Below are 17883 nucleotides of genomic sequence, written 5' to 3'. Positions count from 1 at the left end.
GCTCATTAGAGTATGGGGTCTATTGCCATTTGATTAATCTTTCTCCATGTGCCCTGTGGCACTGCAGTTTGAAATACAGCTCCCAAAGGTGTGTGGAATTGGAGGAGTGGAGCTTACCCTGTACTAGTGATGTGCAGAGGCATTGCACATTGTTTTGTGTGCATTTGGAAGCCTTTCTGAGTTTGAGGCAAAGAAAAATGCTCTTGTTATTGATACTTAAATCGCTTTATAATACACCTCAGCTTTCATCCCCTGAGAAATTCTGTCAGTAATTGAAAGAGCCATTGTCTCATTTCAGTTATCTAAACAATCTCCGTCTTCATTCTTATAATTATTGGAAGAGCCCAGCAGCTCTTCTACTAAATTATTACTAATTTCCTAATGCTACTGGGAAACAATATTTCTAGAATAATTGTCTGTGCTGATTCAATGATACAAGTCAAGATTGGTGTGAAAACAGATTAGGGAATGTCTAAAGAAATTTATCAATTTTTCTTTTGTCACAGTAACATTATGGATTTTTTTTTTGATACAATGAAACATAAAATGAAAATTCTGGAAGTGAAATTCTGATAGCTGGGTGATACCTTTGCCTTAGTAATGGAAAAATATGGAATTCTTCATTACTGGAGTTAAAATTTTCACGTTTTCAGCCCTTGAAGGAGTGTAACTATTATGAAGGAAGTAAAGGATGATATATTTTATAGACTCATAATAGCTTTCCAATTTTTTCAAGCACATTATTTCTTTCATTACAAACAATTAAAAAAATGTGTCAGTAGTTTTAGAAAGGAAATTCAATATACTTTTAGGTGTGAAGGTTTCATCCCTGTTAGAAATCATCTTTGTAAATCTATTGTATGGAATCCACATAAAGACCAAGTAAATAAATATTCAGATGAAGAAAGAATTGACACTTGAGTTTACACCACCTGCATGCAGATCTATCATATTGGACAAACTGCTTCTAATTTCACTGATTTCTTTGGTTCAGTGCATTTTAATTAAGCTTTTGACTGCTCCTCAGTAAACCCTTCCTGCTTCAAAGAATCGATAATCTATCCACACTTGATCTGAGCTACTGTAGAGATGTTAAATATCATGTATGGGCAGCAAATTTCTTCAGTCAGTTTTTTGTGAAAGAATTGCTTGGTCTGGCTTTCATTTTGAACGTTATGGAACAGAGCAGCTGGGTCTGCAGCAGTGCTGCCACTGGTGTCACTCAAAGCACTTGTGTTCTTCTGGTTCACTCATGGGTCAGTCTGGAGAAGGGAAATTGCTTGGGTTGTGAGGGAACTTCATTTTAATTTGAGAGAATTGTCCAAGAGCCACAAAATCTTCTTCTGTTGTCCCTTACAGTATCTCAATAGACTTTATTCTGAGTTCAACCTCTTCCCCTGTGAAACAGCACATACTGAGCTCACTCTCCAGTCATCTGTTTATTTCAGGTTTGTTCAGTCTAATACATTTGAAAGCTTGGAGGGTTGGTTCCAAACTGCTTAGTTACCTTTCTGTTTAAATACTCTTATGCTAATGGCTGTGTGCCTTATTAATGCTCATGGATTACATTATGGGGCATAGAAGATAATGTAATAGTGTGTTCTGTGAGTATGTTTAATAAAAACCAGATTAGAATTAAGACTGTATTGTGAGTCACTGACATATCAGCTCTGTGCTTAATATCTTATCTAAATCCCTGTCCATAGCTTTCAATACAATTTGCATATTTTAGTGAAGCTGAGCATAACAGTTCTGAACCACTCAGAAGAGTAAAAAATACAGAACACATGAAGTTTTTTGTAATTGAAAAATATTTTATTCTGATGAATATGTGCTCCATCAGTGCTTGTTTTTCTCTGTATGTGAAATTGTTTCCTTCTAGAAACAAATTATAGATGTGTAACGAGCAGATTTCTGAGGGGTGTGGAGAATATTTGATAGGAATACAAAGAGAAAACCAAAAAAAAGCTCACCCTAGAGCTTAAAATAAGATCAAAACTGTGTACTCTTCATACATTCTGGTAGCTGTGTCAATGCATAGGTAATTTTACTGTCCTGTTCTTGTGGGGCACCGAGGGATTTTGTTTCTCTGCTCCTGTTTCCATGGCAATTAGAATTAGATTAGTTTTAGGTTCACAGTGGATAAATGAGAGCGACTAAGCTATGATGTAGTGTTTGTGAGTCAGGAACACACTGAGTCTTTTTATAAAGTAGCCCAAAACTGTGCTTAAATCATTGTGGATTTCTGGTTGCTGTTGACTTGCTTGTATTTATCTTTCAGCATCCAGGTCTTTTGCTCGTGTTGCAGTCTGGTGGCACTTGTGCTTTTTGTGTTTATAGGGATGTGTAGCCTTCAAATGAGAGAGCAGTCCCTGGATTCTGGTGATAGCTGCATGTTGAACAGTCAGTTTGCATATTTGCTAATAAATATAGATATTAAATATTTTAAAAACTCCTTAGCCCATGACTGATTTTTGCAGTGGTTTGAATGTGGTGTAAGGGTATGATTTTTATCAGCACCCACTCTTTAGGATGACTTTCTTGGAAGACCATTCCAAAACCAAGCCACCATTCTGGATTTGTCCACACAGTTTTCATGTGTGTGTGTGTGTATGCCTATAGAAATATATAAACCTGCTTCTTCTTCTGGTATTTGTTAATGCATTCATACCACACTCATCCCAAGAGATTTTCATTCTTCCTGTTTTTCCAGGAATTGGAATGGAGAGTAATATTACTGGTAGACTGTTCCAGTCACTTTTCAGCTAATTCCCATGCAGCACAGTTCTTTTTCCTATTGTGTGTATTTAACTTTACCAGCATTTTGCACTAATGGATTGCAGATGCCGCAGAGAGTGTTATTATAAGAAGATTTCCATGCTCTGGTAGTAATGTGTCATGCTTTTATAGTCTCTGAGTATGTGATAGTTGTGATATTACTCACACAGTATTTAATGCTTGCATTTTCTTCAATAATTATCTACCTTTTACAAAGGCTATGGTAGATTTCACAGAAACATTGTCCTGGAAGATATTTCTGCCATCGTTTTAGACTCTCTGAGCTACACTTAGACCTAAAGACCGTTGGGGATGTTATTTGTTGAGGTACACTTGAACTTCACCTTCCAGGAACATATGAGTTGACAAAATGAATCCTTGCAATATTCTGTGCTCCTGTAGCCCAAGGAGGGGAGCCTTGGGAAGTGTCAGTGGCCTCAGGCCCTTGTGCAGGAACACAGCAGCTGTTGTGCTTTGCTGCTGCTGTGGGTGCTGGCATTTCCCTTTGGCAGCCCAGTTACTGCCCTGCCCTCTCCACCCAGCTGCCTGTGCCTGGCCCACCCTGCTGGTGTTTGCCTGATGTCTTGGTACAAACAGGCTCTTTGGTTTCTGGGTTATCTGTGTTCACAACTCATGTTTTTGGAAACACGCACACAGATATCTCTAAACATAAATAAAATAAATTTAGTTCTTAGAAGACACCTGAGAAGGAGTTTATGCAATTACTGTGATGAACTTGTTATGCTTATATTCATGTGACTGAATCCATTGATTAGAGAACTGGTCTTGTATTGACAAGGTGACTGATTCCTAAACTGGTAGGAAGTAAACAAATTACTTGATGTATGTTGTACCAGGCTGAGCAAGGAAGCAGGGATAAGAATAGAGAATAAAACTTGGAGTTTTCTGTAACTCATCCCCTATATTAGACTAGAAAACCAGTTTTAGATCCCAAGTAGAACTAAGGAAGAAAAATTCATTTTATTAAGGAAATTAATACATAGACATCAGTAATTTAAAATTTCTGTAGTTTTTTTTGTACCTTGATAGTGCTTCACTATACTTAATGTGGCTTTAATTAATATTTATATAAATATACTATTTATGTAGTTCAGAAAAGAAGTTCAAAGGACCCACACCAGAAAATGTATTACATACAAGAGCCATTTTGGCTCCTTGGAGTTGGAGACTTGGAAAGCAGATGATTTAAGATACACCAAGAGGCTGCATCATCTGATCTGTCCCATATTCAGAGCCCTCTAAATTTCTAGAGATTCACCAGACTGTGGATGCAAAATGCTGGAGAAGACACCTTCAAGAGCTAATCCTTTGTTTGCAGTCCCTGTACTAGAAAGTAATTTTACCTTCTGGTTTTGTCCTGCTTCAGTATGTGCCTGTTAAAGTAAATGCATATTTGTCATGCATGAGCACCACTTGCATTAATGATAATGGAGTTTTCATATGCGTGTTGAGTTACTGCATTTCTAATGCTGCAGGAGTCAGCACTGATGTACTCTGTTTCTTCTCTGTGCATCAGCACTCTGATAATCAGCACATACATATGTCTGTGGGAATTCTCCTTAAGCAATCAGACAAAGCTACTTCTTCGAATGTTTTTATTATTTCAATTATTATGTGATGGGGAGGTTCACTACAATTCAGCAGATGGAAATTCAGTAGATGAACGTACTCTGCAAATTCTGAAATCAAAACACATTGCCAAGGTTAAGGGATTGTTAAAATCTTCTAACTTCAGTTTACTTTTCATTTAAGAAAAAAAAACCTGTGCACAGAATACATGTGATGTAGTGATTTTTGAAAAGCATAAAGAGCTGTATGGATTGCAATGGTGTGCTACTGAATAGTCTCAATTACTACTGTAAGGTATTTTGGGCCTATACATTGCATACTAATTTTCAAATAATTGCTACTTCTGTGTAGAAGTAAAGTGGGTTTCTACTAACCTAATCTAATTTAATGTTAGCATTGTATTTATAAGAAGTATAAGCTGAAGAGAAGACAAAAGTTAAGACTGGGAGCTTTGTTGGTTGGGGTTTGGGGGTTTTTGTGGGTTTTTTTGGTTGGTTGGTTGTTTGGGTTTGTGGAGGCTTGTTTGGTTTTGTTTCGTTCTTAAATTCCTCGTCATGTTCAATGTCATGAGAAGTGTGTAGATTTCTGTTTTGATAGTAGTTTGGTGTATTCTAACTATTAGATGTGTATGTGATGTCCTCTGTGTGCTTTTTTCCTAGTTCCATAGCTGTGCACATTGTGGGTTAATGTGAGCTGCTTGGCATTGCAAGTAGCTGCATCTCAAAGCAGAATAAGGGTTTTTTTGGGTAACCAGTGACTGACACATAGGAGTAATGGGGTGGGAAATTACATGACAGCATTATTGAAGTGACCTCTTTATAATGGCAGTATTAAAGAGTGGTGGAACACAGAGTTCTTGTGTCTATTATCAGTGTAAATTTATCAAGTGGCCTGGCTGTGCTTGACCTTTCACATGGAGAGCCAGTACAGTGAGTGCCACGAAGCTCTCCTTTTCCAAACCAAAACACATGTACCTCTTTCATCTTACAAGGCCTCTGTAAAGGTCAAACACAGTTGTAGTTCAGCTGAACAAAGGAGATCAGCTCCCTTCTTGCACCCTGTGCAATGCCACAAATAAGACAAGAGGGATAGAGGCTTAATTCATGGAAGGGAGGTCACAGTAAATGAAAGTAAAGATATGCTACTCATGGGTAGTGCACTACAGTATCTTGGCTCTGAACATATGACTTCATGACTGAGAAGTACTGATTTATATATGAATATTTTATGTATCAATACATGCTCTGGTTTGGAATGCAATTTCTTACTTTTCCTAAAGGGTTTTCTTTAATAACCTCACAATTTCAGCCTGCCCATTTATTTAATTGGGAGCATGTTGCTGTCCAGCAAGCAGATAAACTGGCTAACCTTGTCATTTTACCTTCTGAGTGCAGTTTCACATTACAGGATTATCAGCCCAGAGCCAAGTTATCATACAGTAATAATAAGCTAACATAGCTGTGTGAGCACATTTAATTAACTGCAAGATGGAATTCTCGGCTTTTCCTTCACTTGGCCACCATCCAGAAGTGTGTGACTTCTCTGCTGTAGGAAATGCTGTAGAATACAAACGATGCACATTTGCATGGAGGCATTATCTGGACTGTCTTTGATATCCATACCTGGTCTTGGGTCATTTTTACCGTGCATTTATCTCTCAGCTGTTGCATTTGGACTTCACTTAGAAACTAACACTAAAGTTTTACTAAAAAACCTCATTTGATGGATCTTTTTTAATGGCATAGCTACCAGAGAAAACACCAAAGGTGTATTTTCCACATGTTGTCTTTCTGAATAATGTTTTCAACAGCTGCTGCAGTTTGGATATTGTCAGATGGTGAAATATGCTTGAAACAGGCTCACAGTGTGAGTGTCCACAGACTGGACTTTGTGAGAGCTTAACCTGGGCACTGCACAGTGCAGCTGCTGCAATAACCAACAGCTCCTTCTCCCACATTCCCACCAAACTTCACTAGACTGGATTGTTTCCAGCCTAGTTCCCAGTGCAGTGTACATCACTTCTGCAGTGGCTAGATAGAGAGGCATTTCTGTTTATTATGCTCCACTATTTTTACATCCAAAAGATTGTTAGGAAAGCAGGATGGAGTGGGAATGGTGACTACTAAATGTATAAGTTATTGTTATGCAGATTCTTTGCACAAGCTGAGGTGAAAAAATGACACTGGACTCCTGAAATAAATACATTGTGCATTCTTTTCTCTGCATTTTATTTGGATTCTACTTTACTATTTTTGTAATTCAGTGTTCTAATGAAAAGGTTCCTCTCTACTACTTTTTCTCCCACACCAGGGTCGATATCCCTCACCTCATTTCTTGTTTTTTTCTCCATTTTTAACTACATGTAAAGCTTATAGCATCTCAACTGTAACTTTCATGTTATTTTAAAATACTTAAGATTAGCTTAGATGTATAAAGGTCTGAATCTTGCTTGCTTTTGGTTTGTAGTATAGGGAGTAATGTATCTGTATGCTAAAACCAAGTTTTACTGAATATATGGGTCCACTCTCAAACAACATCAAATGGGGAGGTTGTTTGGGTGGGTGAAACAGAACACAAAACCCTTTTGCTGATTTATCTGGATACCTGGATGATTTTGTGATTGTTCTGTCATTACTCTCCTTTTCTTAGCTAATTTTCAATTGTGCTAAGAGACCACAGGAAAATTTGCCCTAAACATTTATTCTCCTATCAAATGTTGATAACATTTGGGACTGGGAGAGAAGAAATGTTTTAAAGACTTCTTGTGATCTGACCAGAACTGAGTGAATCTGGCAGCTGGATTAAATTTGTTTAAAAGCAGCTCAGTACTAGTTCTGTTTATTTTTTTATTGAGAATAAAAGGAAAGGATTTTATTTTTAGCGTTTGGTTCCCATCATTCTGGAAATACATATCATGACTGTGTATTAACTTGCTCTCATTAGCTGCCATGTTTTCAATGGCACTGGTGTAGCTGTCGTGCCTGTTTAGTGACTCTGCTCTCTGTTCCAGGTGCTGTTGTCAGGATTGATCGGTGTTGTTTCATGGAAGAGGCCCCTGTCCCTTGTGGTGAGAAACTCCCAGTGCTTTTGTTTTTATAGAGAAGCCTGATAGGCTGTGGGGATGATTTGCAGGGCTGTTGTGTATCCTGATATTTATGAACGCTTAGTACAAAAAGTGAAAGGCATTTGAAGTTTTAACATATAGACTACCTGGATGAAAATAGTATTTTTCTACTGTCTCACAAACAGACTATTGGTCTGCTTGTACCTTTGCATTTAAGTCAATTTGCCTAAAAATGCATTGCAATCTTTTTAGCAGAAATCTTTTTATCTGGATGGAAAAAAGCCTATTCTGAATTAGTAGTTGTTTATCTTCATCTGCAGAAAGAATTCCAGCTACATTTTTTATTTCAGTTGTGAGATTCATGTAGTTACTTAATGATGAACAGTAATCCATTCTTTGTGTGTGCATGCTAATAGAGTTTCAGTTAGCTTATTAATGCAAAGCAGTATTAGATGGAAATCAATCTTATTAAAAACACCCATGTCAATAAGGATGTGGTAGCAGGTAAACATTGCCTTGGAAACAGTGTGCATGTGTAACAGAGTAACATGAAACTTTTGTAACATAGTACTAAAGATAGTCCTTGTTATAAAGACTATAATGGACAGTCTGAAATTTAAAGTCTTGTACTGATAAGAATAAGCCTAATTAGAATTTCAGGGATATCTTTCAGTGTTATGCACTTGGACAGTAGGCATAGAGCTCACATAATTGGAATAGATAATATTCACACATCAGAAATGTTATGCAGGCCTGTGGAGACTTGGCTTCTCTGATTCCTGAGCACTGTCTTGCAATTGTTGTAAATACCTTGGAGCAGTTTTACCCACGTGTGCAGGGTGACTGTTGTGATTGCCAATCAATAATGGATAACTTCACAAGCTCACAGCACAAAGTACCACAGCGTGCTAATGAGCCATGGTTCTCCTGATCTGTTTATACAACACATATGCCAAATACATATGGTCAATAATTACCTTTTAACCTGTTTTATAGTATTATAAGCAGCTAGATCATCAATTGCAATACGTGTCTTTTTTTATGCAGTGTGTTACAAAATCTGGCACTGCCAAGAGTGGTAGCAGAAAGATAGATAAATAGCTTTATCGTTTGAAGCTATGAATAAAGTTATATAAAATTAAACCATGCACCATCTGTGACGTCCTGAAAACGGGTGAAACTGTGATAATATTTTAAGGTGCCAGTTTTCTGTGTATCTTGGCTTTGTGACTAAAACTGGTTTGTAATAACCAGTGTTTTGACTATTGCTGTGCAGCACTTGTGCAGTATCGAGGCTTTCTGGTTTTCCCACACAGCATCACTTGCTTTGGCTTTTCCCTTCCTCTTGCCTTTGCTTATTAAGCTATCTTTATTTCCATCCACAAGTTTTTTTTTTACTTGGGCTGTTCTAATTCTCTTCCAGTCCTGCTGCAAGGGGCAGTGAGTGGGTGTCCGTGTGATGCTTTCCTGCTGGGAGGGTCAGCTCCCACACTGCTGGATGCACTTTGCTCAGCACTGTAATCATAGAGGATTTTTCCACAGATGCAGTGTCTTTTCTTTGCAAATGTATTATTTTCTGCAGGAAAACAGAGGAAGTTGAAGAAGCCATAAACAGAGATAGTTCATCAACCATTAATTTCTGGCTCTACCATACAGAAGTGCATTATGTGGTATTGGTGTAGAAATGAGTGTGTTGTTGCATAGTTTAACACTTCGGAATTAAAGTCAAAACTGAGAGTAGTTGTGTATTTATAAGCTATTAGTATGAATGCTGTTTTGTATTCTGCATTCAGTCAAAGATTTACAAATGTGTATGTACTAAGGACAAATGTGTGTTTACTAAGGACATTTGCAATATGAATGTGCAGAAATTTAGAAATTCCCCTGCTAAAATGTCTTTGCAGATCTGAATTATCTGGAAAATACACCGGATTTTTGTTAGTTTATCTGAATTTTCTTAGTCACCTGCTAGCCATCAGTTGCTTATGTTGCTAAAATGCTTTATACATGCAGAGAATCAGTGTCTGTTATCAAACTTGTATTTACATTTACCAAAGGAAGTACTCAGGCAAAGGAGATATTTAAATTGCACATTGATTTTGAACACTAGTTGCTGTATATTTCAGATTTTTCCCCATTAAACTTTCTCTATTTTCATTTGGAAGTCTCAGAGTATTGGTAACACATTTGTAAAATCTCTTTAGAGTTCCTTTTTTGGAAACCAAGTGTCGTCTGTGTCACTACCACTGCTTAGTGTTAAAATGCAGTGTTAAAGTAGTAATTTGTTTCCTCATGGTTTATGGAAGTGTCTGAAAATTGGGAGAGAGCTTATGGAGCTCCTGAGGCTGAATAACCTTGTAAAAAGCCTAAATTGTGCAGTCAGATTATTTTTCTGTTACAATCTAATCTATGGTAATTGCAAATCTATTTGTGCTAAGGAGATTAATTCAGCCTCTGAATTGAGTTGGAAGCTTCTCTGTTGCCATCTGGCATTTGGGTGACCCCAGAAAAATATTTTTACATTTCTAACTGAATTTTTTTTAAAATAAACTGATAACTTTAATATTCTTTCAATGAACAGAAATATGGGGTTTCTTAATGTTTGTGAATGTCAGTGAGCACAAGATAATACTACTTATTAATAAATGATCTTGCTTACTCAGAATAGCTATTTAAAAGCATTTCCTATGAAATGTGCATTCCAGATCCAGTTCTGTGCACCAGTGAACACTCCAGTCAGTGTGTGTATAACTCAGTGTGTTGTCCATTCCAATGAACCATTATTTCTTTGTTTTTGATAAGCATATAGGATTTTCTTCATTTAAGAAAAATAAGAGAAGCCACCTTAAATAGCTGCAGTTCAACCTGTATATCAGGCAAAAGGATGAACTGCTGTGCAAAGTCTCAGGCTGCACTCGTGGTAAGACTCAATTAAATACAAAAACTGACTTTTAAAGAAAATATTAATCTTGGGTCAACTTGGTAGTTTGTTGCAAAATGAAAGATTTTCTTTCTAGAATTCCAGTGAAAGACTTGAATTAGTTGAAATTCAGATTTAAACATTTTTCTTTTTCTGTAAAAATCATTAGAAAAATATCTACATTGAAAAAGGAAATTACTAATAATTTTAAATCAATACATCCACATACACTCTTGCCCCATGAAGTGCATGAATTTGTAAAACTGGTCCAAATGTTTTTCCTCATTGACTAGCTCCTCTCACTAAATATCATTGCAGACTACAGCAGGAATAACCAAACTTCAGGAAACAGATGAAACATAAAATGTATAGAAATAGTGTATTAGTATTTTATATACAGTTTATATAGTAAGTTTCCTATATTCTGCTGGATGAGGTGGAGTGTTGACATGTTCCTGGCCATGCTGCTTAACCTGAGCTCCTAGAGCAGCTTAAGGGGTGAGACAAGTATTTTTAAACTCTTGTAAGAGAATTTGCAGTTTCCTTTCAGAAGAAATCTGAGAGAAATCTTTGAATTTAAAACAAAATGTGGTTGTCCTCCCACCACTACCCACCCTCAAGATTTGGTGTTTGCTTCCTGGAATAAAAAGATGATCTATGTAGTGGAGAGACAGTGTGAGCATAAACAGGTTCAGACTGCAGGAGAAAAGCGAGTGGAGGAATGCAGAGCGTGGGAGAAGAGCAGAGTGAGAGGCACTGTCACCTCACTGCTGACTGTGATGCCTGAGTGATGTTGAGAGGAGCTGCAGAACATCCCTGTGCCTGAACAGAGCCCTTGATCACTCTGCAGTATCATTTCAGCCTGAATACTCTTTGAATTCCTTGATCAAAATATTCATTAGGAGCCCTGCTATTAGACAAACACTTCTCTTTGAGGCTGAAGCATTAGTTTAAAGGTGAACAAAACACTGGGTGACAACAAACACATCTTACATGCCATGTGTTTGAGTTTCTGATGAACTGGGCAGGGGTTGAATGCTGGGTATTGCTGCTTTCAAAAAGAAACTTGGGAGGCTGCAAAAACTTCTGTTTGGAAAGCAAATCCAGTGCTGGTTCAAAAAGCAGCTCCTCAGATGCAAATCTGTAAATTTTGCTCAGAGCTGATGTGAACCCAGGCTTTGGAATTGAGAGCAGAGTGTTTTTCTTTGACCTCTTTTCTGGGAGCATGGAAGGAAACTAATCCAAATTCAGAAGAGCTGAATGCTAAATCAGGGGGAAGAGAATTGTGGAGGACTGGGACAGGAAGGAGAAATTGAAATGTGAGTCTGGCAACACAAGGAAGACAGACATCAAAAGATTTGAGCAGAACAGGACCTAGAATGACCAGAAAGAAGGAACCCAAAACCATGTCAATAAGAAATCATACAGCAGGATCTCAGATGTTTCAGAGATTCAGTGCCACAAGCACCATAAATAACTGAATTGCAATAGATTTGTGTCTTAGTTCTGAATGATTTCAGTGAAGAAAGTGTAGGCTGTAAATAGTATTTTCCTATGCTTGGGACATTGTTAAGTTTTCTTTGCCTCTTGCCTTCTTGCTCTCCCTTCACTGAGGGTTATTTGTATAAAGCACTAACGTGGCTGTACTGCTCTGGTCACCAATCTGCATCATCTGTCTCTGCACACTGTTGCAGCATGGCTAAAAATCTGTGAGACAGGATCGAGAAATGAGCTTAGGATGTAACTGTAGTGATAACTGTATTCCAGGTTACCTCAGTTTGAAAGTAGATTTAAAATTTATTTCTGTTTCATTGAAGCTGCTTCTCTTTTATATTCATTTCAAACGGATGCCCTGAGAGATCTTTTCCCAATGTACAAAACTGTTGGTTTATGTTGGATCTTGGGAATCTGGAGTTTTGGAGCTTTCTGTGCTTCCAGGCACAGGCCCCCTGGAAAACACTGCTCTGGACCTGAAACCTTGGAGAAGACTTGTAGATATAAATAATGAGTTAGAAATCACAAATATATAGGGGGTTAGATGTGTGTATTTTCACTGGGTGATGGGTTTTACATTTGAGGGGTTTATAGTATAGTGGTGGATATGAGACAAGATGGAGAATTTTGGGTGGTGTCTTTCTCTTTGTTCATCTTCTTCTTCTTCCTCCTTCTTTACAGGACTTAGGCAGTTGTCTTTGATTGGTCAGTCTAAAGTCACTCTGAGGGTCGTGGGAATCTATTATTGGGTCAAAAGGATAAATAATGTAGGTGTTAAACTTCTATTGGTTTGTTTAGCTTCAAAAGGCCTTGAAGCAGGCTCAGCTGGGGCCATTTTTCCCACTTCTAGCAAAGATCTAGAGGTGCTGTTGTACTTTCTGGAATTCTCTGATAAGATATAATAAACATCCAAGTCTGAACACGAGAATCATCTCAGTCACTTTTCTAATAATCCTGGCTCTGAGGGGAAGCAGATGAGACTGATGACCAACCACTAATAAGTGGTGCAAAGCCCAGCATACACCCCCACAGGTTTAGGCCATGAAATAATGTGTCTTGTTGGATTGAGAAGGGGATCTGAAAAGTGTACTCTTCAAAACTTGCAATTTGGGTTTGTGTAAACTCTGATTACATTCATATTCCAAAAATTTTTTGCAGGTAAGGTAATCTATTTAGCTTTTAAAATGTGCATTGCCAATTGCTGGTTTTTATTTTTTTTAAATTTCAGCTTAGACTGTTGATTCCTTTCTTTCTTTTTTAATATCATGAAACAACTGACAGAAAAATCTCCCCCCAGTGCTCTTTCATTGGAATAGACCTGACAGAAGAGGAAGAGGGGAAAAAAAGGAAAATGACCCAGTGAAGCTGTGAACTGAGTGAGAAACAGAAGTGAATCAGGGAAATCTTTGCACTGGTGGAGAAAAGATGTCACAGGGTGAAGCATCTCTTTAGAATGAACATTCTAAGTCCTCTCTTACAGCTTAACACTTCTTAAAGCTTTCTCTTGCCTAGGTCTGTGTCTGCATGTCTCTGATACCCTTCTGACCAAGGCTGCCTGTCCTGGGCCCAGCTGTCACTCATGTGAGAATCTGGACCCCTCTGCTGAGCATCCATGTGTTAATTAGTTATCCTCAGTGGCAGAGTTTACAAAGACCACAAGCAGCTTTTCCTGAAGAGCAGACAAATCCTGCTGGGGCATACCACTTACCCCTGCTTCATAATTATCCTCAAACAGTCCCTGCTCTTCCCCTTGTGCTGCCATGGCAGCTGCTCCTGCTGGCACATTGCTGCCCTAGGGAACTGTCACAGCTGCAGTCCCAGTGCTGCTGCTTGGAGTGAAGGGTGAGCTGTGGGTGCTGCATTCACCTCTCCTCAGTCCTTCAGTGATTCCCTTGTTCTCACTCGCTTTCTAAATATATCTGCTGATGGTTCTTTCATCTCATCTGCTCCTGCTTTTAGAAATGCAGGCTGCATCCCATCTGCTCCTGGAGCTCTTGGCAGCCTTTGCACAATCTAATTTCTTCAACTTTTTCTTGGTGTGAGTCTGGTTCGCTTCAGCATTTCTTCTTCCTCCTTGGTAAATTAGTCTTATGTCACGTATCACTGGGGATGGCTAGTTGGGCCACATGGGAACTATTTGTTAAATTTTGGATTTTGTTTTCAAATAATGAGGAAACACTAGCTTCAAAAATTTATTGGAGACAAGATGAGCTGCATTTGAAATGTTTTTAAAAGCATACTAAATATTTGTATGAGCTAATATAAATATTTTGAGGTGTGATGGAGTTGAGAATGGATGCCTCACTCCTTGTACTCATGTACTCAAATCAAAACTCATGTTGATTTTAGTTTTATCTGTGTGACAGATGGAAGGAAACACATTGTTACCCAAATCCTGTGCTTGGTGAAGAAAAGTACTTTGATTTCAGTGGGATTTGTTTGCCAGGTAAATCACAGTTTAGATCCTGAGCTAGACATGTGTGTGATTGAGTGTTTGGGTTTCCTTACTACACATACTGTAAAACCTCCAACAGCATTATGGATTAAGTCCCACTTCAGATATATGAGGAAAGGTCTTTGAAATCTTAAAGTTCATTTACTGATAGCTCTCCATCAAATTATTCATGTGAGTCTTCCTTGGAGATGTGTGTGCAATTTTTCTTGAAATGGCCAAAACTGTAGCGAGTTTACATTAAAATTAAATTGGAAAGAGCTGCTGTCCACGTTGGAGCCTTGCCTCAGAAAGTGATACTGAAAATGCTCGTGTGCTCTTGCTGGAGATGCCCAGCTGTGGCTCCTGACCCTGCTCACCTGGCAGAATTTTCCTCCTCAGGAATGAAAATCAGAGTTCTGGTGTGCGAGGGCTCAGAGAGGCCACGCAGTTGTTAATTAATGAGAAGAATTGCAAGTGAGTAGTTAATTGCTATTAATGTGTTGGGAAGGACAGATGCAAAATATCTGTGTATGTGACCTTTCTATCGTGCTTCTGTCTCATTATGCTTCTGCCAGGAAGGGCTGCTCACAGAGCTTTTGATGCCTGTCCTTGTCAGCAGGACAACACGAGCCTTTATTTCCTCGGGGAATCCTGCTACAGATGTTGTGGAAGGTTAATTTATATGGAGTAGCATTTCACTGACATGTGCATGGAGGTGAATCCTTCCTGCAATGTGACACTTGCAAGAAGTAATGTATTGTTTAGGTGGAGGAAACCCATTAAGCAGTTGCTATGGAAGTATAAATTCAGTCTTATGTCGATTTTTTTAGAAGTTATTAGACTACTCACGTCGTTGAAAAAAGTGTATTCATTTTTATTTATCTGACTGCTTTGTTTAAATATAGATTGTTGTGTACAAAGCTAATTTAGAAAAATGTTGTCTTTCCTCATGTCCTAAATGTCTAAAGACTCTAAACGTCAGCTTTCCTTTCCTGTTCTTCTGTCATTGTGGAACATTTTTGAGACACAGCATCTTACTTGTTCATTTGAAAAAAGCTGTAATTTTTACTTCCTTGGAGAGTGTGTTGGAAGAAAAATTAAACTACTGTGGCTGAGGTAGTTGCAAATTTTAGATCTGGCTTATGTGGTCAAAATTCTATTCAGAAAGCATTATATTTGAAGTTTTTGTTATCACACTCTGTATCAACTCTCTTTCCACCTGACTGTACAGCTGGAGTAGTTGTTTTTGAAGCATTTCAAATTGACAACATTTTGAGTAGCATTAAAATAAATTAGTGCTGTTTGATTTCTTTCTCTTTCAAAATAACACTAAGTTAAATTTCTTGTGTATAGATTTTTTTGTTCAGGGGAGCAGTGATGCATACATGGAAATGTCAGTGATGAAAATTAGACAATACAGCTACTATTAAAAAAAAATCATCCAAATGACTTCTTTTGACTGCCTGCACATACAGTAAAAATTATATGATTAGTTTTATTGCAATATTAGCTGCAGATCATTGAAGGATTCCTTTGAGTGCTTATTTCCATGCAGCAAACTTTGAATGAGTCTCTTTAACATATTAGCTGGCTACTCCTCATTGTCCTTTTATTAGATTATTAGACAAAACTTAAACTTGTTCTTTGCTATGAAACTAATTACCTGCAAACATTTTTTGTTACCAATACTCTTAGCAGTGTGTCGCATTATTTGAATATTTCAAGAGACACCTTGAATTTTATCTGAACAAAACAAAGGGTATAGCTCCTCTTGTTTCTCTTTTATATGGCAGTAGTCTGCAGGCCACTTGATGGTCCTTTTGGGTCCCTTCCAACTCAGAATATTCTGTGATTCAGAAAGGTGTACATGCTAAAGGAGTTAATTGGAATCAAAAGAGCAGAAAATTAGTAGATGCTGAAATATCTACTTGTGACCAATTTCTAGTTAATGTTTCTGGGCTGAGAGCACAAGGTCTTTATTACTAAATCAGGCCCCCCTTACACTTTCCCAAAATATACTACAATAAATCATATCGTTGCTAGAGCTGTAAGAGAGCATTGCAGAGACAACAAACACCTATTTGTGTGTGTAGAACGAGACAGTGCTGCACTCACTGCTGCCTCAGTCTTTTAATCTGATCACACTCGAGGAAATTATCTGTATGGCCATTGCTTCTACTGACAGGGAATTTCTTGGAAGTATTGAATATCTCATATTAAGATATATTAGCAGATTTTTAATAATATAAATGCATCTTTGCATTTGTCAGTCACTCTACTCCTGTATGCAGAGCCAAGGTTGCATTTTGGATTCAAGGGTTCTTGAAAAGCCTTGGCAGCAGCTACCAAATCCCTCACTTGATTGATGTTGTTGTTTGTTGCACAGTGAACAAGGAGGAAACCAAACTGCTACTTCTGCTCTTTAAATAGGAGTTCTTTTGTGTGATGCAAATTCTGCTGCAAGCACCCAGTGCCCCTCTCTATTGCACACAGGGCTTTTACCAATATTCACATAATTCTGCAAAGGTACAGCTTGCTGACTCTTGCTGGAAGCTGATTGCTACTCAGAGAGAGGCATCTTTATTTTCTGGTGAATCAAAACCAGAAACATTGTTTATAATCTTAAATAGAATCATATTTGAAGTTAGAATTTTCCACAGAATATTTTAATAAAAATATAGAAATAAAGATATAACCAAGCAACAAATAATAAATTAAATTCCAAGATCTATCTGAATGAAAACAAATCAATAGGGCCATAATGGGGTCAGTAAATTACATACACCGAGTTCAAGTTCAGAAGTTTTCATCTGAATTATTCGGCTTTGAAATTAGAAATATTGCATGGATTTCAATACTTATACTGAGGTTTCAACTTTCCTTTACAAAGTTAAGTAGCCTCATTGGAGTCAAAAGGAATTTAATCTGGAGAAAATGTAATTTAATTTAATAATGACTGGAATTGAACAGGCTGTTATAATTTAGGATAAAACAGAATATAATTTATGGTTCTTAACATAAAAACATTAGAATCTTTAGCCTGATGCTGTTCCATCTATGTAATATAGAACATGGCTTTAGACCTAGAGAAAATATTTTTGTTCAGATCTTTATTTTAATTTAGGCAAACAACATGGAATACTGAATTAAACAAATCTGAAAAGCCTAGGCTCTTCATCCTGTCTCTTCTTGGCAAGCGTTGAGAAATGATGAAAAAGAAATCTATTATGAGGCAAATAATGGAAAGATAAATGTTGTTGTTTCTTGTCCACTTGCAAACCATGAGTCACGAGTGTTGGTTTGAGTGCTGCTTCTGTTCAGTAAGGTTTTTAAATGGGCTCTTTTAAAAGTTGCATGTTTTCTCTATTTAAACCTATAATACATGATGAGCATTCAGCATCTGGCTGATCCAGGTTGCTTCTGGCTGTACCCCAGATAATCTTGCATTAACTTAGTCCTGGCACAGTTGCTGATCTCACTGCTTCATAGCTCTCTCAAACCTGATAAATTTTCAGGTTTGCTTCTGGTGTTTAACCTTCTGCACTTCTGTCAGGGAAACTATAAATTCTGTAGCACAAATAGCAATAAATGTTACTGCCTGCA

General features: G+C 37.6%; 1 protein-coding gene across 7 annotated transcripts in view; it reads left to right on the top strand.

Moving 5' to 3' along the window:
* Positions 1-17883, top strand: part of ENTREP2 (endosomal transmembrane epsin interactor 2) — an 87369-nt gene that overhangs the window by 27452 nt on the left and 42034 nt on the right. For 6 of the 7 annotated variants that reach the window (XM_088172447.1, XM_088172446.1, XM_088172452.1 and 3 more), the window contains exon 2: positions 7379-7435. The exons of the other annotated variant lie outside the window; for it this stretch is intronic. In XM_088172447.1, the coding sequence (XP_088028573.1) occupies positions 7379-7435 (57 nt within the window). The remainder of the gene's footprint in view (positions 1-7378; positions 7436-17883) is intronic. 7 annotated transcript variants of the gene reach the window in all.

Source organism: Sturnus vulgaris, chromosome 13 (genome assembly GCF_052056855.1).
Source record: "Sturnus vulgaris isolate bStuVul1 chromosome 13, bStuVul1.hap1, whole genome shotgun sequence".
Taxonomy (NCBI): Eukaryota; Metazoa; Chordata; class Aves; order Passeriformes; family Sturnidae; genus Sturnus; species Sturnus vulgaris.
This window is presented reverse-complemented; position numbering and strand designations above follow the sequence as displayed.